Source organism: Polypterus senegalus, chromosome 10 (assembly GCF_016835505.1).
Source record: "Polypterus senegalus isolate Bchr_013 chromosome 10, ASM1683550v1, whole genome shotgun sequence".
Classification (NCBI taxonomy): domain Eukaryota; kingdom Metazoa; phylum Chordata; class Cladistia; order Polypteriformes; family Polypteridae; genus Polypterus; species Polypterus senegalus.
In genome coordinates this window covers 21,258,745-21,282,249 of record NC_053163.1, presented here as the reverse complement: position 1 = coordinate 21,282,249, position 23,505 = coordinate 21,258,745, and the positions used below count along the sequence as shown (strand labels likewise).

Here is a 23,505-nt window from a genome sequence, read left to right as displayed (position 1 = left end):
CACTCTTACTATGTAAGCAATCAAAAAGGTCCAAAACTGTATACAGAGTTATTATTGTGTTCATGTATTTATGGAGATATATAAGATTAAACAATATAAATTAAAATCTAGGAAGTTTGACACTTAGATAAGCTCATGCAAAACCCTTTAAATTAACAAAACAAGTTTGCCAACTGTATAATGCTTTGATACACGAAGGATGGATGTAAATGTTCACCAGTTTAATGAAGATCATTTTTTATAATAATGGAATTAAACAATCATACATATAAACAAATAATTAGCACTACAAAAGGAAATGAAGACCAATGTTGCGTGAGAAATGAGCATGAAATACACGTATATAAATGTCAGCAGATTAGTCACGTAAAGAGGACGCTTCTAAAGCACTTCTTTCCAACGTGTCTTTATTAATACAGAATACTTACCCTTTCTGAAATCAGAAAGTCATTCAGATTGTCCAGTTTGTCCATTATTGCATTAAGTTTGAATCTCACACTGATCTGTGTGGTAATAGAAAAGGTCAGATGAAAAATTTTACAAACATTTTTCACCATAAGAAGCAAATACAAACCATCTTTCTTTTAATGTATACATTTACAGTGATGTGAAAAAGTATGTGCACCCTATGGAAATTGTTGACTCTTTCAAAATATTTGAGTTGGCAAACAGTAGATCTTCATTCAAACTCTGCCTGCAGATTAATGTGATATACTTGAATAAAAACACATGGAAAAATTGCCTTTTCAATAATTTATGTAACAAAAATCTAAATAGATTGAATGGTGTACTGGGGAAAGATAAGTCTACCTTTGCCCCCTTTACTGGAAATTAATTCATGTAGATGTTTTGCATAACTTCCCAACAGTCTATGGCATTGACTCAGTGAAATGTATGTCCACCCTTCCATGCAAAATTCATTCAGCTGAAAGGTGTTTGTTGTTTTCTTTCATGTACCACTCTTTCAAATTCCCCACAACATTTTGTGGCTTTGACCAGACCAGCCCATAATCTACAATTTTTCTTTAGCGTAATTCCTTGGTAGATTTTGTAGTGTGCTTCAGAATATTACATGAAAAGGTCCATTTCTGGTTCAGCTTCACCTTAAAGACAGATGGCCTCACACTCTTCTCAAGCACACTTTGGTATGATGAAGAAATCATAGTTAACACAAAGAATGCAAGTTGCCCAGGTTCTGAGACCACAAAAGGACCACAAGGCACAACATGTCCAGCTCCACACTTCACAGTTGGTTTGAGGTTCTTTTCCTGAAATGCTGCCTTCAGTTTGTGCCAAACATGTCTACTGTCACTGTGGCCAAACAGCTCTAGCTGTGATTCATTTGTCCTGAGCACATTATAACAGAAGGCCTGGTATTTGCCTAGATGTATGATGGCAAACTAGAGTCTTGCTCTAAGGTTCTTTTAAGATAGCAAAGGCCTTTTCCTGGAACACCTCACATGCAGGTCAAATGTCAAATCTCTCTTTGATTGTAGATGCATGCTCTTTGACACAGACTATTTCAACAGTTACCTGCAGATCGCATAGTGACATTTTGGGGTTATTGGAGACTTCTTTTAGTATCAGACAGTCAGCTGTTCAGATGAAATTGCTACACTGGCCAGTCCTGGAGAAATTAGCAGTTATTTAAAATCTACTGCACTTGTAGATCATTTTCCTTGCAGTGGAATGATTGATTACAATTAATTTGATGATTTTTTTAAAACCCCTTTCCAGATTCATAGGAATCCACATTTATCTTTAAGAGAGCATTAGACAGCTCTTTTGATCTTGGCATGATGACACCACACACATCAATAGCAAAGAGAATACTAGACCTCAGATATATGCGGTTTAAAGCAAAGGGTCCACCTTCATACTTCCTAAGGAGTTTCTAATCATTGGTAACTCATCTGAAACACCCAATTTTGAAGTTGTGATAAATGTAGGGGTGTAGTTTCTTTTTACATGCACCAAATTTGTATTTTTTTTTAATTTAGATTATGAATGAATACACCATGTCAAGTACCTTACCTTTATGTGCAGGCACTGCTTGCATGCAATGTTCCCGCACGATCGCTCATTCCGACCGCGTCGCTCGTACTTATTGCACGATCCCAGAATCGCTACGCGAAAATTGATGCTCATAAATTTTTGGCTTAAACAAAATGTCACTCATAAACAATGTTTTTTGCTCACTGTATGCTACTCCTTAGAGGGAACATTGCTTGCATGTTTGCTTGTTCAAATATTTTGAAAAAGTCAACAGTTTCCTTGCGTTTTACTTAGTTTTTCAAATGACTAAATATTCATTTCGTAGAATTTGCTGGAGACATCAAAACACACAGACTTCTTCTGTTGTTTAAAACAGAAAACTAACAAATTTTTTCTTTTAGGTTATTAGTGTTTACATACATAGGGAATATAAAATATTGAGAAGTGTGTGGGTATATTAGCATACAAGAAGTTTGTCACTTGCAATAACCCATGCAGAATCCACATAAGTAAGCAGTAGAGAGGTGCTACACATGTAAATGTTTGAACATGGATATAAATATTCACCTGTTTTAATAAGGTTACTTTTTAAGATTGTGGGAATATATACATTAATGAAGAAATAAATCAATAAAATATTAAAAACGCAGACTATTATTATGTGCATGGCTTTCTTTTACTTTTGGTATTGTGCTTGCTTGCTTATTTATTTAATTATTATTAAAAGACACAGTAATATAGTTTACGTAGTTAAGTGCCAAGAGGATTTCCGTAAATCATACATTGAGGAAACCAAACAACCACTGGCAAAGTGGATGGCACAACATAGAAGAGCTACCTCATCAGGCCAGGACTCTACAGTCTATTTATATCTACATGGCAGTGGTCACTCTTTCAGTGATGAAGATGTGCACATCCTGGACAGGGAGGAACGCTGGTTTGAGCGAGGAATCAAGGAGGCCATTTATGTGAAAAAGGAACAACCATCTCTGAACCGAGGAGGGGGCCTAAGGTATATCTTTCACCATCTTACAATGCGGTGATTGCAGCCATTCCCCAACTCTCTGTGAATGGTACTCATGGCCAATAATTAATGGACAATTTCAATATCATTGATCACACGGCCCATTGTTAGCTAATGGTGCTAGTTCAATCATTAGGCCAAGGTACTGTTTATAAGGTTGGAGAAACCTGCAGTCAACTGAGACTGAGGAAGTCACTTGGATGAGTGATGAAATGTATCGGAAAAAAAAACTATGTCCAGATGAACAGAATCAACTTTCTAGAATTTCCTTACCTGGATTATTGAGCATGCATCGAGACATCCCTAATCTATGGTGGTAGCCTAAACATGCATCGAGACATCCCTAATCTATGGTGGTAGCTTATCATCTGGTAAAATAGATTAGGCAATTTACCTAGAAAAGATGTAGGAAATAGAAACATAATAAAAGAGAATGATAAAATTCCACTTTCTAATTGTTAGTAGGGAAACTATACAGCATCTCTTACCTTTTTTTGGCTATACAGATTTGTGTTTGGTTAACACTTACTCTTTCTGAAATTGGAATCTTTTTCAGCTTGTCCAACTCTTCCTTTAACTCTGTCAATTCATCGCTTAGATCGCTCAGCAACCACATTTTCTGTATAAAAAAAGATATTGTCAGATTGTAAAAAACACCAAAAATGTGATTCTGAACTACAAAAGGCAAAAACTGCCTTTCTATTTTCTGTACCTTTACTTCAGTTCTGTTGTGCAAGCTGGAGACATCAGAACACATCAATACTTCTTATGTTTTTAAAAACAGGAAAATAATTAATCTTGCATTTTAATTGTTACAAATGCATATGCCAAAAACATTAAACTGATCTTACCAAAACTGCTTTCTGAGTTATTATTGTGTTTATATAAATATGGAGTATTATTAAACAGTGAATAAGTGGATTAGTACACAAGAAGTTTATAATTTGGAAAAATTCATACAATACTCTCATACATAAGCAGTTGAGGACAGCTAAGCATGCAAATGTTTGATACAGGATGAATGGAAGGAAATGTTCACCTGGTTTAATGCAGTCACTTTTAGAATTATTTTGGAATAAATAAATAAAAATACATATATAAGCACATAAACATCTATTTAAATATACTTTACATAAAGAACACTACAAAAGCTAAAAAAGGACCTGAACTTAGCGAAGCAGCTTGCAAGAAAGTGGTATTTCAAACCTTCGGTGCCATCTGTGATCCTGGGAAATGTGAACTCACTACCAAATAAGATCGACGAATTGGCTGCGCTGGTGAAAATGTCAGACCTACAGAGAATGCAGCTTGTTGTGTTTTGTGAAACGTGGCTAACAACTACCATCCCAGATGCTAACGTGGAGCTACCCGGGTTTAGCACAGTTAGAGCGGACAGAGACGCAAGTACCTGCGGAAAGAAGAAAGGAGGAGGACTCGCTCTCTATGTCAATACAAGGTGGTGCAACTCTGGACATGTAAATGTCAAAATCTCCACTTGCTGCAGGGACATCAAACTGTTGGCTGTAAGTCTGTGTCTCTATTACTTGCCCAGAGAGTTTGGACACGTCATTGTTGTTATTGTTTACATCCCTCCTCGGGCAGACTTGGAGATAGCTGTTGCTAAGTTACAAATGCAGCACCCCGAGGCACTTGTGCTAATCTCTGGAGATTTTAACCATGTGACGCTGGACAAAACATTACCTGTCTTCTCCCAGTATGTGGACGGTAACACCCGGGGAAATAGGACTATTGATCTACTGTATGCAAACGTTAAAGACGCATACAGCGCCACCCCACTGCCTGCGCTTGGGAAAGCAGATCATAACCTGGTTCTGCTTCAGCCTCACTACAAACCAAGAGTGAGGGAGCTACCTACAACCACACACTCATTCAGGAAGTGGTCTCCTGAGGCAGAGCAGGCTCTGAGAGACTGCTTTGGAACTACGGACTGGGATATCCTGCAGGGGTCACATAGTGAGAACATTGAGGATGTTGACTGCACTACTGATTACATCAACTTCTGTATGGACATTGTAGTTCCAGTAAGAACAGTACGCTGCTATGCTAACAACAAGCCATGGATTACAAGTGACATCAAGGGCCTTTTGAACCAGAAGAAAAGGGCTTTTAAAGGCGGTGATCAGCATGAGCTCAAGCCGTGCAGAAGGAACTCCGAGTCCAGCTCAGGGTGGCAAAGAGCAGTACAGGAGAAAGCTGGAGCAGAAGTTGCAGAATAACAGCATAAAGGAAGTGTGGGATGGGATGAAGATCATCACTGGCTGCAGCTCGAAGCGGGGTGCCACCATTGAGAGAGACGTGGACAGAGCAAACCAAATGAACAAGTTCTTTAAAAGGTTTGACCACCCTAACCCACTCTCAACTTGGAGTACTGCACCTCCACCCATCCTTCTGCTGATACCAGCATAGGAGAGACATCCCCACCCACAATTACAGCAGCCCAGGTAAGCAGAGAGCTGAGGAGACTTCGTGCCAGCAAAGCAGTGGGTCCAGATGGAGTATCGCCACGACTGCTGAAGGCCTGTGTGTTGGAGCTGGGGAGTCCTCTACAGCGCATCTTCAACCTGAGCCTGGAACAGGGGAGAGTCCCAAGGCTTTGGAAAACATCTTGCATCACCCCAGTCCCAAAGGTATCACGTCCTAGTGAGCTGAATGACTTCCGGCCTGTTGCTCTGACGTCACATGTGATGAAGACCATGGAGCGGCTGCTGCTTCACCACCTGAGGCCACAGGTCTGCCACGCCCTCTGCAGTTCTCATCCAAGGAGAAGGTGGGAGCGGAGGATGCCATCATCTATATGCTACACCGATCCCTCTCTCACCTGGACAGAGGCAGTGGTGCTGTAAGAATTATGTTTTTGGACTTCTCTAGCGCCTTCAACAGCATCCAACCTCGGCTCTTTAGGGACAAGCTGACAGAGATGGAAAGCTGCGTCTCGGGAACTGCAGGTCTGACATTGTAGTCAGCAACACAGGACCGCCTCGACTGTACTTTCTCCGGTCCTGTTCAGCCTATATACATCAGACTTTCAATAGAACTCGTAGTCCTACCACGTGCAAAAGGTTGCTGACAACACTACTATCGTGGGCTGCATCAGGAATGGGCAGGAGGAGGAGTATAGGAACCTAATCAAGGACTTTGTTAAATGGTGTGACACAAACCACTTACACCTGAACACAAGAAAAACCAAGGAGCTGGTGGTGGATTTTAGGAGGCCCAGGCCCCTCCTGGACCCCGTGATCATCACTATGATCTGTGTGACTGAGGTGACTGTGTGCAGAGGGTGCAAACCTATAAATACCTGGGAGTGCAGCTGGATGATAAATTGGACTGGACTGCCAATACTGATGCTATATGCAAGAGAGGACAGTACCGACTATACTTCCTTAGAAGAGTGGCGTCCTTCAATATCTGCAATAAGTTGCTGCAGATGTTCTATCAGACGGTTGTGGCGAGCGCCCTCTTCTACGCGGTAGTGTGCTGGGGAAGCAACATAAAGAAGAAGGACGCCTCATGCCTGGACAAACTGGTGAGGAAGGCAGGCTCTATTGTAGGCACAGAGCAGGACAGTTTGACATCCGTGGTAGAGCGATGGGCGATGAGCAGGCTCCTGTCAATCATGGAGAATCCACTGCATCCACTGAACAGGATCATCTCCAGACAAAGGAGCAGCTTCAGCGACAGACTGCTGTCACCGTCCTGCTCCACTGACAGACTGAGGAGATCGTTCCTCCCCCACACTATGCGACTCTTCAATACCACCCGGGGGGGGGGTAAACTTTAAAATTATACAAAGTTATTGTCTGTTTTACGTGCATTGTTATCACTCTTTAACTTAATATTGTTTTTTTATCGGTATGCTGCTGCTGGAGTTTGTGAATTTCCCCTTGGGATTAATAAAGTATCTATCTATCTATCTATCTATCTATCTATCTATCTATCTATCTATCTTAGTATGTAATACTTAAGAATGAGCATAAAATAGATAATTGTCAGATGAGTCATGTAAGCAAAAAAATAATTTCTATTTTTTTCTACAAAGATTCTTTTTTTTGGTTAAGATGTATTTAGTAATATAGAACAGTTACCCTTTTTGAAATTAGAAAGTCATTCAGCTTGTTGAATTCCTTCTTCATCCTAGTGACTCCATCTCTCATTTTCCTCAATAACACTTTTTCCTGTATGGAAATACATTTTGTCAGACTTTAAAAAAGAGAACAGTTGTTATTCTTCAGTTTATAAAAACATGCAGTTGGTGCAGTGGTAGCACTGCTGCCTCGCAGTAAAGAGATCATGGGTTTGTGTCCTAGTCCTCCCTTTGGAGAGTGCTTTGAGTATTGAGAAAAGCACTATATAAATGTAAAGAATTTGTATTATTAAGAAAAAACAAGCCTTCTTCAAAAGTGTTATGTTTAAGCCAGGGTCACCTCTCTGGTTTAGGTTTAAATTCCTTTTTTATGTCCTTTTTAATTATTTTTGGTCCTTTGGTTATCTCTTATATATATAAATATTTCTCTTCTGGTTTGTCCTGCTTCCTCTTCAAAACCGGTCCCACCCACATGCAGAACACAGCATTTCTCGATTCCTATTCGTCCTCTTCCAAACCCTTCCCCACAGAGCCTGCGGCATCCCATACACCCCCACACCGCTTTTCACTTCAGCCATGTGTGTATTTTTGCAAAAATCATAGTCTGCATCCAACAAAATTCATGTGGACTGAACCTAAAATAAAACACACGTTTAGATATCATAAGTGAATGAGACCGGTATGCACATGCCAAATAAAAAATGCAGTGCAATATGCAAAATTAAAAAATCAGTCTGATCAGGTCTTTAATGGCACACTGCGGAGAAAGATAATTAAATTAAATTTAAGAAATGGAAAGGTGCCAGCATCACTCCTAGAAAATGTTAGATTTTGTTATCATAACTGATTTAGCATGAAACGTTTAAATACACTCATTTGCAATAATAGAACTTAACATTTTGTGTTGTAAGGTGTAAATTAAATACATAGGAACATATCCATCAATTCAGTAAGAAAAGCAACATAGGTGTTTGCAGACTCTCAATTAAAAATTATATATATATATTTTACAATAATCCACAACGCATGCACATACATGTGGGTCTACTCACTCATTTCATGTGGACGGTTTGGGCATCACTTCAAACGAAAGCAAATCCAGAACTGATTTAAAAAAGTGTAAAGGGAATAAACCACCAAGAATGAAGTTACCTTTCTCTGAAAGGCTGTAAGTGTTCATGTTCCCTAAAATCCTGCATTTTAAGGAACCGTCGGCAGTGCACATCAGATTGTTACAAAGAATAATCTATACTAATAAAAGGCAAAGCCCTCACTGACTCACTGACTGACTGACTCACTCATCACTAATTCTCCAACTTCCCGTGTAGGTAGAAGGCTGAAAATTGGCAGGCTCATTCCTTACAGCTTACTTACAAAAGTTAAGCAGGTTTCATTTCGAAATTCTATGCGTAACGGTCATAACGGTCGACAACGTCCGCCATGTTGAACTTTCTTATTTATGGCCCCATCTTCACGAAATTTGGTAGGCGGCTTCCCTGCGCTAACCGAATACCGATATACATACTTATTTCGGTGGTATGACGCCACTGTCCCTTCACCTATGGATCTGCATGTGAGTTGATGGCTGCCGCTGAATTGTTCGGTTGTCACTTTCAAGTGTACCGAAATGGCCAAATATTTTACACCTTTCGACAACCGCCAATGCCTCTTAAACATCTTAGATTCACAAGTGACGATTTCAGTAGTGGACACTTTGATGTTTATGAAAAGGTTTCATTTTGAAATTCTACGCGTAACGGTCATAACTGTAACCTACTTATTTACATATATACCGGCCATAGCCTGCAGCTCAGTCGCCGTGTGAGGCGGAGTTGCGTCTCTCATCATCACGCCTCCCACGTAATTGAGTGCCTGCCCATATAAGGCCGTCTGTCAATGGCAATCTAATAGAAACACTCTACCGCTAAATATTCGTGGTTAAAGGACTGTGCTTATGCAGACAAAGATGAGATGGTCAGGGTGGTGTTTGGCACAAACTCAGCAAAATTGCAAGAGAAACTTTTAAGTGCCGGGTCTTAGCTAACATTAAATAAAGCCGTGGACATCGCACGAGATGGCACAAGCACAGCTGGGAACCTTCAATGCATGTACACCGAGCGGCTCACGTGAACTGACTGTGAACGCAGTACGCAGACAAAAAGCAACAGCTCCAAAGAGCGCTGAACAAAAAACACATTACACAATTGAGAAGGCAGCAAAAGAATATGAAGAGAGTGATGCATACAAGCATATTCATAAGTGCAGCTACTGCGGAAACAAAACACGGTGTAAACCTTAAGTTTAAATTAAGTTCATAGACACGCTGTCACTGGCGTTTGTCATGCCTAGTACGAATACGATATTTGCGAGGTACAAGTATAATGAGAAGACACATTGCCGGGTCTGAGCTAACATCGTAACATCCAAAGAGCGCTGAACAAAAAACACATTACACAATTGAGAAGGCAGCAAAAGAATATGAAGCGAGTGACGCATAAATCATATTCATAAGTGCAGCTACTGCGGAAACAAAGCACACGGTGGAAAAAGTCAATGTCCAGCTAAAGGAAGACAGTGTAAAAAAAACCTGTGCATGCAGTGTGTGATGTCTCAAATAAAGAGGAAGACGAGCTGTTTATTGATGCAGTAAGAAAGGAATCAATGAATGAAACCTCTTATCTTTACAACAATTGACAAACACGGAATGTAACTTGAACACAACACATCCTACAAATACGAACTTGATTGAAAGAAATAATGATAATCAAATCCTTGATGACAGCAACACTCACAACAGTCACAAAACAATTACATTGACAATCATGTTACTTTTTTTTAAAAATGTTCCCTTTTTTTTTCATAACTTCTTTAACACACTATTTCTCCACTGCGAAGCGCGGGTATTTTGCTATATATATATATATATATATATATACTAGCAAAATACCCCCGCTTTGCAGTGGCGAAGTACTGCCTTAAAATTTTTATTAAGAAGAAAATTAAACCTTTTTAAACTGAGGGAAAATATACCAATAATTATTTGTTAAGGATCTCTTTGTATTCCATGTTGTCAGTTCGGCCCTCCGGTTGTAATATGACCAAGCTGTGCGCTGAGCTTACTTTTGAGCATGCAACGTACAGTTGGCCATGTGAAAAGTAATCTTGTCTCAAATCTCACAGCTTGGATTGCTGCTGTCTTAATCGGTTTGAGCTTCATGGTTTGTTTCAATTACGACAGTATTTGCAGGACTTGTGTTGAAGAGACATTCGGCATCTGTCAAGCGTTGTAAGCATACAACTAGTTTCATCGATAACTTCACATCTGAGTTTGAGAGTTTAAACATTCATAAACATCAAAGTGTCCACTACTGAAATCGTCACTTGTGAATCTAAGATGTTTAAGAGGCATTGGCGGTTGTCGAAAGGTGTAAAATATTTGGCCATTTCGGTACACTTGAAAGCGACAACCGAACAATTCAGCGGCAGCCATCAACTCACATGCAGAACCATAGGTGAAGGGACAGTGGCGTCATACCACCGAAATAAGTATGTATATCGGTATTCGGTTAGCGAGGGAAGCCGCTACCAAATTTCGTGAAGATGGGGCCATAAATAAGAAAGTTCAACATGGCGGACGTTGTCGACCGTTATGACCGTTACGCGTAGAATTTCGAAATGAAACCTGCTTAACTTTTGTAAGTAAGCTGTAAGGAATGAGCCTGCCAAATTTCAGCCTTCTACCTACACGGGAATTTGGAGAATTAGTGACGTTGGAAAGTTCAATATGGCGGCTGACAGTGGCATCATACCACCGAAATAAGAACGTACATTGGTTTCGGTCAGCGCAGGGAAGCCGCCTACGAAATTTCGTGAAGATGGGGCCATAAATAAGAAAGTTCAACATGGCGGACGTTGTTGACCGTTATGACCGTTACACGTAGAATTTTGAAATGAAACCTGCTTAACTTTTGTAAGTAAGCTGTAAGGAATGAGCCTGCCAAATTTCAGCCTTCTACCTACACGGGAAGTTGGAGAATTAGTGACGTAAAGAATTAGTGACGTTTGGAAAATTCAATATGGCGGCTGACAGTGGCGTCATACCACTGAAATAAGTATGTACATCAGTTTTGGTTAGCGCAGGGAAGCCACCTACCAAATTTCGTGAAGATGGGGTCAGCCTTCTACCTACACGGGAAGTTGGAAAATTGGTGATGTTGGAAAGTTCAATGTGGCGGCCGACAGTGGCGTCATACCATCGAAATAAGTACGTACATCGGTTTCGGTTAGCGCAGGGAAGCCGCCTACCAAATTTCGTGAAGATGGGGCCATAAATAAGAAAGTTCAACATGGCGGACGTTGTCTACCGTTATTGACCGTTATGACCGTTACGTGTAGAATTTCGAAATGAAACCTGCTTAACTTTTGTAAGTAAGCTGTAAGGAATGAGCCTTGAAAATTTCAACCTTCTACCTACACGGGAAGTTGGAGAATTAGTGTTGAGTCAGTGAGTGAGTGAGTGAGTGAGTGAGTGAGTGAGGGCTTTGCCTTTTATTAGTATATATATATATAGGGTGGTCCACACAAGTCAGGAGTATTATCAATACATGGCAACATCTGGAGTTTATGGTGGTGAAGCTGAAATTCAAGCTCTTTCCGAGATTACATCTTTCGAGTCATTATCTGTCGTCTCCAGCAAAACACAACTGCGTCTTTCAAGAAGTATTTCTTTCTTCTTGATCTCTGAATTCCTTTCTCACCGTTTTCCGTTCCTGTTCTTACACCGCCGTATGCTACAGCGGGCATTGGCTAGTTATAAATTATTTTAATATTTATGTTTATTGCTTAATTATGTAATTTTTATCAGTTTTGTTTATTGTTTGGTTTGTAGGTGCTAAAATTTGTTCAGCCATGTCTGTTGTATTTTCTGGGTGGTTCCCAAAGGTAGGACCACCTGTCAATCTCCATTGAGTGAATGCTCTTAGCTCTATTAAGGCTCATGGGAATTATAATCATTCTACTATATGTTGTATGTACTAGGTCAATGGTGGCGAATCTATGGCACATGTGCCAGAGTGGGCACTCAGAGCCCTCTCTATGGGCACACGTGCTGTCGCCCCAGCACAGAGTTTGTTATTAGAAAGCCAGAGGGATGTGGGGCCGGGCTGCTCCCCTCCCCCTCTCCACGCACGCCTGAGGACATTTCTCACATCACCCGCACCTCTGCCCAGCAGCCCAATGGGAGCACTTCCTCCCTCTCCTGTCTAGAGTAAGGCCTGGGGTAAGGCGTGTGGCTCACATGCGGCGTGAGGGTGTGGCGCGGATGGCAGCCTGTTGAGTCTGTGGTGAAGGTGATTCCTGTGGTGGGGTTGGAGAGGAGCTAGGTTGGAGGGAATGTGGTATAGCAGGTCCACAGCTCAAAATTGAAAAGGCCAGTTTTAATAGGTAATCACCACACTCGTGGCTTAGAGGGAGGCCTGGTAGTGCAGCCAGAGTGGTTCCCGGGAGCTTCATGATGCAGGTGGTCCTCTCTTAAGTGCACAGGTGAGGAGTCGTCCGCATCTGTAATTGATGTCAGGAGCTGCTAATCGCCACATCCGATCCACGTCCCTGTAACATATAATAGAAGCGCGAGGCGGATGGAAAAGGGAAAAAAGAGAGAGAGAGAACAGGAATGGAGGTTAATGGGGAAGACCTGCATGAAATACTTGAGAAGATAGAAGGGATTACAAAGGACAGCACCGTTAGTTCTGAAAATGAAATCCTTAAAGTGTGGAATTCTCTGACAAATAATTTTAAGTCAATGAAAGCACTTGGGATTGCTTTCCTTACTTTGTTTGGATCATCTTATGCTTGTAAGCAGCTGTTTTCAGCTTTGAATGATATCAAATCTGACACCAGAAACAGACTAACAGATGACCTGAGTGCTGCATGTGTTGCTCTCAAACTTACAAAGTATGAGCCAAGGTTAGACAAATTATCAGCATGCATACAACAGCAAAAATCACATTAATTGTTCAAAAGAACACCAAATGCAAACTTTTACCTTTCAATAAAAAGTTGTTTGTATCATTGAAAGCTCTGTTATTGTGTTTTTTCTTTTAAGACAAAAGATGTTAATGTATGAGTTGTTTTTTCTAAACTAAAACTTCAGTATTCATGTTAAATTGAAGTGTTGGCAGTTTGCGATAAATAAGAGGGTTTTGGGTTGCAGTTTGGACACGGTCTCTAAAAGGGTCGCCATCACTGTACTATGTGGTTGGTGAGTGTTTCCCTTTTTTTCTATTTTTAATTTTTTGTATTTACTTGCTGTTTTGACTTATTTTGCTTTTGTTTTTGGGATTCTGATTTCTGGTTAGCATTTATGGACTTGTTTGCAATGAATTGCCTTGCTGACAACTCTTTTTGTAAAACAAATCTCCTATTACAAAGATTCTTTGTTTGCCTCTTCATTCACATGTTCAAGGTTTATGATCATCCTCCCTTGGGTAGAGTGTGGACTTTATATTTTGTGAACTTGACTTATTTTTGAACTTTTGAATCCAGGGTTCCTCCACAGGTTAGGGTTTAAATGACATTGTTATATTTAATTTTTTTATTTCTTATATTTACATTGTTAATTATTTTATTTATGTTTATGTTTAAAAAAAACTCGTATCATGTTCCCTGTGTTTTCCGGGTGGTCATGAGGTGGGACCACCTGCATATCATTGCAAAAGACTGTCCTCAGACCTATAAAGGCATAGGCTACCTATAGTCCCTTACAGTTCATTTGAATGTACTTGGGAGGTGGCGAGGGTTGTAATTATTTCTATTCTTATACTTTGTGCTTTGCTGGACCTTTGCTTCATAAAGCTTAGGGCTTTTGTGGTCCAGATATCTGAACACTTTGTGAAATGAATATTTCTATTTTATAAAGATTCTGTGTCTGCCCTTATTTCTACCTGTGGTTTGATAGTAATGTCCCCCTCTATTGCTTGGGAATTCTCAAGTATCACAACAGGCACAGGATAGGCCAACGCCAGCCTCACACCTCCTTTGCCATTTTGGGTGAGTGAATCACAACACTTTGCATTAGTTCAGTAGTGTAATGTGAAGACTTCAGGCAAAAGGAACACATATAATAATGAAAAAAGGAAAAATTTAATAAATATTTGCTTCCTACTTAAAAAGATTATAATCCAGAAACAAGGTGAAGCCAGTATCATAAATTGAATCATCAGTGCACTCTCACTGGACATGCAGTCAAAAAGGTCCCAAATTGTGCACTGAGTAATATTGTGTTAATATATTTATGGACATATTATAAAATGAAACAGTGTACTTTAGTATATAGGAGGGAAACAGACCACACGGTCAGATCTACCATCTGGGTGACTCAGGTGTTTAGTGACTGGGGCCCTGCTTGCAAATTGGCCTTAACATATACGAGGAAAAAATGTCAAGGAATAGGAAACGTCCAAATTTTAATTGACAGGCATTTACAGCATTTTATCTTCAACTGAGCACCAATCCCTACCCCTCTTAGATTGTCACTGCTATAAACCTATCCAATAAAACTTAAATAAAAGACATTTAAAAGAAAAATATGAGTGGGTAGGACACAATCAGAGTAGATGTCTAATAGATCACTTTTGTGAAATCGTGGAAAACAGAAAAATAAAATGCATAATTATTCTAAGCGAGACCCCAATAGTAAAATGAAGGGAATAATTAAAAAGAGATGTAAAAGATGCTGTTTTACCTAAAACTATACCTGATATTTGCAACTTTTAAAAAATGAAGATTTGAACAAGCTGTAAATATCACAGCTGAGACTATTGAAACTAACCTTATTACTTTCTCATATATGAATTATACAGAAAGTATAGTAATCATAAAAAAATTCATCCTTCAGATTTTTGATAAATCTTGATGTTTTAGACCACCCTGAGTCTGAAAATACAGTTTTTTGGAATTATGTCTGTGTGTGTGAGTGCCTGTGTGTAAATACGATAACTCAAAAATTCTACGAGACAGATGGATGAAATTTGAAATGTGGTTGTTACACCAGAATTGTACATCTGTAATAACTTTTGGGCCAAATCCATTAAACCAGAAGTGGTACTTTACCTGAACACATATTCGATTTTTTTTTTTATTCATGCAGCTGCAGAGTCCGGTTTATTCAACTTTACTTTTATAATAATTGCTCAATGTATTATTAATTTCATTTGATTCATTGTTGATGGTTCCTTAATGTACATAATATAAAAATATAATCATTGTTCTGGGGGTACTCCTCAAATATCTATCCCCATATCTGAGTATATGAGAAAGTCCAGGGATGACAACTCCCAATTTTATTTAATCAGAATATGGCTAACGTTGCTAATTTTGCTGCTTCTAGCTGCTTTAGTGGTGCAGTGATGTCCATTAACACCAACACAGAAAAACAATGTGGGAGACAACAATGCACCAAACAACACCAAACTTGAACAAAGTAATTCTTCCATAGTTTTTTTTTTTATTTGGTGCAAATATGCAAACACAAAATTCCCCACAAACTGGCATAATCCTTTTAAAAATATTTAACTGAGTTTTTTAACTGCAATATCAGAAGAAAGATGATTTCCTGTAGATGTGATGTTGCACTGATAAATTCATTTGTTACATCCATTGTAATGTACAATTGAACAAAAAAAGAAGTGAAGTTGACCCAATATAAGTTTTTTTTTCTACTTCAATCTCTTTACCTGATTTATTATTGACATAAGTAATGTTCAAAGTGAGTATGGACATGTCCTTAATGGGGGTAGTGGCAGGCCCATAGAGATCCTAATTTGGCCTTGACATGCTGACATTAAATATGAGTCAAAAACAAATTACAGTTTAATACTGTGCACCGTTAAGCCTGATGAAGAAGTGGTTAAAAACTATGGGCCAGATTTTAATAAATGTAATAAGAAAAAAAAAAACCAAACAGACAGAAAAGATGCAAATTGCTCAAAGTCTGTTTTATTTGGGACAAAGTTGCATTTGAAGAGCTAGACTATAGCTGAGGCAGTGGTTGAGGTAATATTTGCATTCAATGGGACTTATGTTTTATACGTGGAAAGAGAGCTCACTGAAGAGACAAATGTCATATGAACATATAAAATAATCCAGGCATAGGATAAATTAGAAATAATGTTCCCAATACACAACTATGGAAAACCTGATAGGTCAAACATAGGAATTTGTGGATCTGAATTCTGCTGAAGAGCCTCACTTGATGCATTATATTAGTCAGTGTCTTTCAGGTGATCCACCCCCCGCCAAGTAATTTTAACAGTAGACGGAAAACATGTTCCATTTTTAGTTGTCACAGGTGCCACAAAATCCATCATTTAAGTCTCTAAATTTAAAAAATGTTCCACTGTCACTGTAAACATTTCATAATAATAGGGGTTGAAGCCAGTGCAACCTCGGCTCAAGTTACTTTATACTTTCATGTCCAATGGGGACCCTTACAACATCTCTCAATCTTCTAGGAAGAGACCTGCTTTGTAAATGGAGTGTAATCTAAAATGTATGCCTGATGGCATCTAATTAGAAGTCCCACAGAATTACTTTAGTCTGGTTCAAGAAATGTTAGATTAGGAATCCAATATTTTAGAAATGTATGGGTTTACAATATTTGGCGCTTCAGTGACACCTAAAATGCAAATTACTGAGAGGACATTAAATGATTTTCTTTTGCCCCTCTCTTTACTTCACTCCCTCCAAGCCCAAATTTCTACACATTTGTGGGCACAAGACAAAAATGAAGTTGGTTGTATACCATTTGTGGACCCAGGGTATTACTGTATAATTCCATACACAAGTCCTTGTAATATTCCTATCTTACCTGTTGAGAAAGTAAAGACAGTCACACCACCTGATCAAAGCACCGTGCAGTCCCTACATTGATGGATTGAAGGCCAGAAGTCCACATGATTATCATCATCTAATTTTTCCACGTGAAGCCTGAAAACCATGAGGACTGATTGAGATCATTGATGTTAGGTAGAATGCCCAGTGAGGACTATGTGGTCTTGTGGCCTTGGAACCCCTGCAGATTTTATTTTTTTTCCACCCTTCTGCAGTTTTTTTTTTGTTTTTTCTGTCCTCCCGGCCATCAGACCTTATACTTTATTCTTTATTATTTAGTATTGCCTAATCTTATTTTTATATTTTAATTTTTTATAATCTTTTCTTTTTTCATCTTGTGAAGCAGTTTCAGCTAAACATTTGTATGAAAGTAAGCTATATAAATAAATGTTGTTGTTAATCAAAAGGTGGCATGGCTCTACCTAATTTTCAGTTTTATTACAGGGTGGCAAACATACAAGCTATAAAAACCTGGACATGGACACAAATGGCTGAACACACACTAGCTTGGTCTGCAATAGAAATTAAATCCTGCAGTACTTCTTTATATTCCTTGCTTTGTACCCAGTAAATACAAGGTATCGTCAATATACTAACAACTCGATTGTCTTTCATTCACTCAGAATATGGAACCAATGTAGGAAGTACTTCAAGTTAGAGAATATTTTATCTGTGGCACCTCTACATGATAATCACCTTTTTCCACCCTTTTGAACATACATGGTTTTAAATGTTTGGAAAACATATAAGATCAAATCACTTAGAGATTTATATATAAATAATGCCTTTGCATCCTACGAACAATTACAGTCTAAATTTAGTCTCCCATCAACACAATTTTTCCACTATCTCCAAATTAGAAACTTTGCTAAATAAAATCTGCCCAAATTTCCTCACCTCCCACTCATGCCTATTTCAGAAGAAATATTGATTACTCTTGAAGACTCAGACAGCATGTTTATAATATATACAGTAAAACCATTTTAAACTCCCTTCAATTTAAAGATCCCAGAGTACAGTGGGGAAAGGATCTCTTACTCGACAAGTTAAAAACGGAGTGGAAGGCAGCGACGCACAGAATACACTTGAACTCCATATGCACAAAGCATTCAATTATTCAACTTAAAATCTTTTTTCAAGCACATCGATCTCACTTAAAATTGTTTCCAGGGCAAAATCCAACCTGTGAGCGTTGCAATTGAGCTCGAGCTTCACTAGGCCACATATTTTGGATGTGTACCAAATTAACATCATTCTGGACAAAAAATTGTAAGTGCCCATCAGTCAGCCTTGGTGTCAAAATCATACCTAACCCATTAACAGCTGTGTTTGGTGGACCCTCAGATGGACTTAAAGTGGAGAAGGACAAACAAATTATAATGGCCTTTACTTCATTATTGGCACATAGGCTTATCTTGTTTAACTGCAAGAATCCTAACTCACCTCTTTTAAGTCAGTGGGTAGCTGATGTTATATACTATTTGAAACTGGAAACAATCTAATTCTCTCTTAGAGGATCTGTTCAAAATGTGTTTAAAACCTGGCAGGATCTGATCAATAACATTTTAGAATAAGCATTTATATTGGCGAGAAAGACTCCTTCCTTTACTACTCTCAAAAGTTTTACTTTGGCTGTTGACCTTCCTCTCTTTCTTATGGGTTGGGGTTGCATTGAATTTAGTTTTGTTAAGTTTGTATGGAATGTTACATGCTTTAAATAAATTCAACAAAAGATTAAACAAAGTGCTGGCTTAGAGCTACTTGTGGATGGTTAATCCAGTCATTCTGAGGATAGGGAAATACAGTCAGGATACTCCATATGTACAGAAACAGACACCTGTTTTGCTCAAGCAGATGAGTTATTTGTATTAACTATGGCTTGTATATTTGCTAAAATCAAACTGCTAACATTTATACTGACTCCCACCATACTTTTAGTAGTAGTCCATGATAGTCCATGATTTTGGGGCTCTTTGGAAGCATAAAGCTTGAAGCTCTACATTAGCTGTCTGTACTAGGTGAAGTAAAATGTCAGTCACATGCTAAAAGAAATGATTAGAGGAAATGCTTTAGCATAATTGAATGCTAAACAGGCTGCAATCTCAGGTTCTTCAGTATTCCATCGTTCTTTCTCAACACAACAGGTGGATCTAGCTCAATTAATTAATATGCAGTGCTAAGGTAGTGAGAAATAAATGCAGGTCAGGATAGCAGTCAGATGTGCGCTCGACACATGAATTGTTTTTGCAAACACCTAAAGTACAGCGTTTTGAATATGCATTAGTGATAATGGATTTGCTTTCTAAATGAAAGAGGCCTTTTCCTGTAGAAGAGGTGATTCAACAGCAGTTGCTAAGCATCTGTTAAAGGATTTATTATTTTGCTTTGGAATACCATGTACAATTGCAAGTGACAGAAGGCCTCACTTTTTAAATAAGGTAATTCAGGACATTTGTAAAACATCGAGTTCATCAACACCTTCATTGTTCTTACCATCCTGAATCAGCTGGATTAGTTGAACAGACAAATAGAACTATTAAAAATAAACTTGTACAGAAAGTGTTGAAATGTCCTGATGCCTTACTTGTAGTACTTATTTCTTTTAGGATGACATCATGTCATAAAACAAGACTTATCCTGATAAAATTATAACTGGGCAACCTTTGCAGCAGCCTGTAGCTGCTCCTTTCACTTGCAAAATTCTAATATTCTAAGTAACACAAGAAGGCAATAGGTAGAGCTAAGGTACAATACTGGAGGTGTAACAGGTTAAGGTTTCACAAAAACAAAAAGTGAATTTTGAAAAACTATTTAAAATTTAACACTGACATGACATGCTTAGTCTCTGAATTCTTCCCTGGTTTTGTTTTCTGTGTATTTATAATATTCAATGTAAACAATAAGGGTTAGTTTGTCCTGCAAGTATTTTAAATCTTATTGGTGAATGTTAAACAGGATTTATTTTTGATGATAATCATTGCTGAGGATGCAGATTCACAATGATATATGGATCCAAACATGAAGTCAAGATGTATTCTGCCACTTTGGCAAGACCTGGAAAAACACTCTGTGGCATTGTCTGTATCCAGAATTGGGGTGGATGGCTACCTCTAACATACTCTCTTAATGCCACATTGGCTTGTAAATCAATCAGCGTAAGCTGGAGAACCCAGCATGCACTGAGTTGAAAGTCTCCTTGATCTCTTTAGAATATTCCACAGCATCTTTGTTTAAATAAACGAGTAGCTGTTGTTCAAGAGTGGAGCTTCAAAATAATCCTGAAAAATTTCAGCCATCTTCTGTATGAAATCAACATGAGAGATAATCTCCCTTTGTAATTGGACCTGTTTTTACACTATTGGAAAGTGTGCACAGCCTCTCTAAAACTCTGTGTTGTAAAATTCCAATTTCCTCTGGAAAGATTGGATAGCTATTATTAGATAAAATACTGAGTTATTTGTTTTCTTCAGGTTTAGACTGAGGTCATTGAGGTGTGATGTGATGTCTACCAAAAGTACAGTAATATTAATTTTCCTCTTGTTTTGAAAAAAAAATGTGTACATTGATTTGTGTTTTTGCTCCTCATATTTATTAATCCATCTCACATCATTGTGCAGCAGTAAGTTATTTCCATTTGCCTCTTTCAGGAATTCTTTCAGCAAGCTGCCCCAATGTGATGATGATGTCTTAAGAAAGTTTTATCAATTTCATTACTGTGTCCATGACTTCAGCATATTCTTCTGCCAAACCAGAACACAACACAGACTGATGAATGATACAATGATAAGAGATAATCTCAGGGTGGTACCCTTTCTTTCTTGAGACAGACCCCCCTTCTCCCATCTAATCATGGAATGAGCCCCTTCTGTGGAAACTGAGACCACTGACTTTGATTCTGCACTTATCTTTCACAGCATCTCTCTAAATGCAATGTACAGTATATGTCCCCTCCTCTTCTATGTATTTCATGTGTGTTCATACCTAACGAAAGTTAGAAAAAAAGTTTTTTGGTGCAAATCTATACTGATAAAAGGCAAAGCCCTCACTGACTGACTGACTCACTCTCTGACTGACTCATCACTAATTCTCCAAGTTCCCTTGTAGGTAGAAGGCTGAAATTTGGCAGGCTCATTCCTTACAGCTTACTTACAAAAGTTGGGCAGGTTTCATTTCGAAATTCTACGTGTAATGGTCATAACTGGAAGCTATTTTTCTCCATTTACTGTAATGGAGTTGAGCTTGAAAGCGTGGGGGGCGGGGTTTCGTGTGACATCATCACGCCTCCCGTAATCACGTGAACTGACTGTCAGCGCGGTGCGTAGAAAACGGGAAGAGCTCCAAAAAGCGCTGAAGAAAACATGCATTATATAATTGAGAAGGCAGCGAAACAATATGAAGCGAACGAGTGACATATACAACCATATTCATGAGTGCTGCTATTTCGGAAACAAAGCACGATGTAAACCTAAAGTTTAAATTAAGTTCATAGACAGGCTGCCGCTGGCGTTTGTCATGCCCACGGGTAATGCGGGATGCAAGTTTAATGAGAGGACTCAGGATATAAACGAGACTTTGTGACTAAGTTAAAATTGCAGGTGTAGGGCTGTGCTTATGCAAATTCCGAGAGACTGTGTTTGTGGGGGATTGACAGTTAAGGCGGGTGGGGGAGTCACATCATCATCTCCTCTCCCATTCACCTCATTTCGCTCTGAGCTGAGCTCCGCGGCTAACGCAGTAGTGATGGGAAGTTCGGATCATTTTACCGACTCGGACCTTTGAGTCTCGTTCAGCAAAATGAACAAATCTTTTTTCGAGTCAATTCGTTCAATTCTCTTTCCGGCTCATACTGCATAGGTTAAGCTTATGGGGCTGTCACGTAATGATCGAACGACTCAAATCTGAAGACTTGAGCGATGAACTAATCAATTCTGTTTCCGGCTCAGACTGAGTTGGTTAAGCTTATGGGGCTGTCACGTGATGAGCGAATGACTCGAAAAGCCCGAAGACTCGAAACAGGTGAATCAATTCCAATACAGAAACTATAGGAAGTTGTGCAAATGCGCATGCGCGATTGAACAAATCACTCCCACGAGACGACTCGTTCTTCCCAAGTCACATTAAAGATTCGTTCAAAATGAACGAATCGTTCAAGAACAACCCATCACTATAACGCAGTGTTACGGAAGCGACTTTGTGATGCTGCCACCAAATACTCACAGAAAAATCCACAAGTTAATACACACTCTGTCTCTACAGTTTCTCCACACTGAATCCTCCAGGCACTACTTACAAAAGGTTACATTGACAATCGTGTTACGTTATTTTTTAAATCTTTCCTTTTCTTAGCACAAGCACAGCTGAGAAGCTTCGATGCATGTGCTCCATAACGCGTTAAAAAATAATGCATTTAATCACACTTTGCATTACAAGCAAAGGGGAACTTCTGTCAATGCATGATTTCCTGGTACACCGATTACATTGATCAGCGCTCCCGATTCATTTTACCCTCGCACCCCCTTGGTTTGAGAAGTATGAAAAAACATGAGGTTAACACAGAAAAACAGATCACCAATTCAAGCTTTATGAATAATCGATTCGCCATCAATAATTGTTTTGGTAAAGCCATCCTCCTTCCATTTTATAATTTTTCCCGCCACTAGCCATGATTAAATGAACGGTAAAAAAGTAAGAGCAAAGCGAGGGTGACTTATTTAGGCAGGCATATATATGACAGCAACACTCATGACAATGTCAATCATGTTACGTTATTATTAAAATGTTTCCTTTTCTTTTTCATTACTTCTTTAACACACTACTTCTCCGCTGCGGCGCAGGTATTTTGCTATATATATATATATGAATGACCTCCAAAGAGCGCTGAGACTTTTGATATCATGAGCGTGTGTACAAAAACTGGGGTCTCCTGCCCAGCAAAAGTCGAGCAGCCAGCGCTGCATAGCTGTGCCGGCCTTTGAGACGCTGACTGCGCTTCTGCCTTAAGTCAAAGTGAGCACTTTTAATTTTTCTTCCTCCCCCTGCGCTATAGCCCAGACAAGTGCAAACACGGGACCCCTTTTATACACCACGGCAAAATAATATTAAGGCGATTCACACTTTCTTTTGCACGTATACGATTATGAGGTCCTCAGCTCGGATTATGAAGATACGCACAGGAGTGAAGGACTGACAGTGCCATCACAGCCGATTAATGGCGGGGACGTCTCACCAGTCTACACAAGACCCACCGCGACTGTCCCCAAAAGGCGATCATAACGTCAGCGAACACATCTCTCTATACTATATAAAAGAAAAAGGCAACTTTCCTTTCTTTACACCTTTTTTCCTTTCATCCCAAACCAAAGCCTTTCTCTCTTAACACTGCAGAGGACACAAAACTAATTTTCTTTAATTGCCGGTAAGGCACATTACCAGAGGCACAAATTTGAACGTTCACATAGAAAATGTAATTTCTATACCACAGCCGTCGTGTAGC

General features: G+C 39.1%; 1 protein-coding gene across 6 annotated transcripts in view; it reads right to left on the bottom strand.

The window, feature by feature from the left end:
* Window positions 1-23,505, bottom strand: part of LOC120536904 — a 290,128-nt gene that overhangs the window by 82,356 nt on the left and 184,267 nt on the right. For all 6 annotated transcript variants that reach the window (XM_039765462.1, XM_039765463.1, XM_039765465.1 and 3 more), the window contains 3 exons: window positions 7,126-7,215; window positions 3,549-3,638; window positions 429-503 (listed from right to left, as the gene is read on the bottom strand). In XM_039765462.1, coding sequence (XP_039621396.1) covers window positions 429-503; window positions 3,549-3,638; window positions 7,126-7,215 — 255 coding nt within the window. The remainder of the gene's footprint in view (window positions 1-428; window positions 504-3,548; window positions 3,639-7,125; window positions 7,216-23,505) is intronic.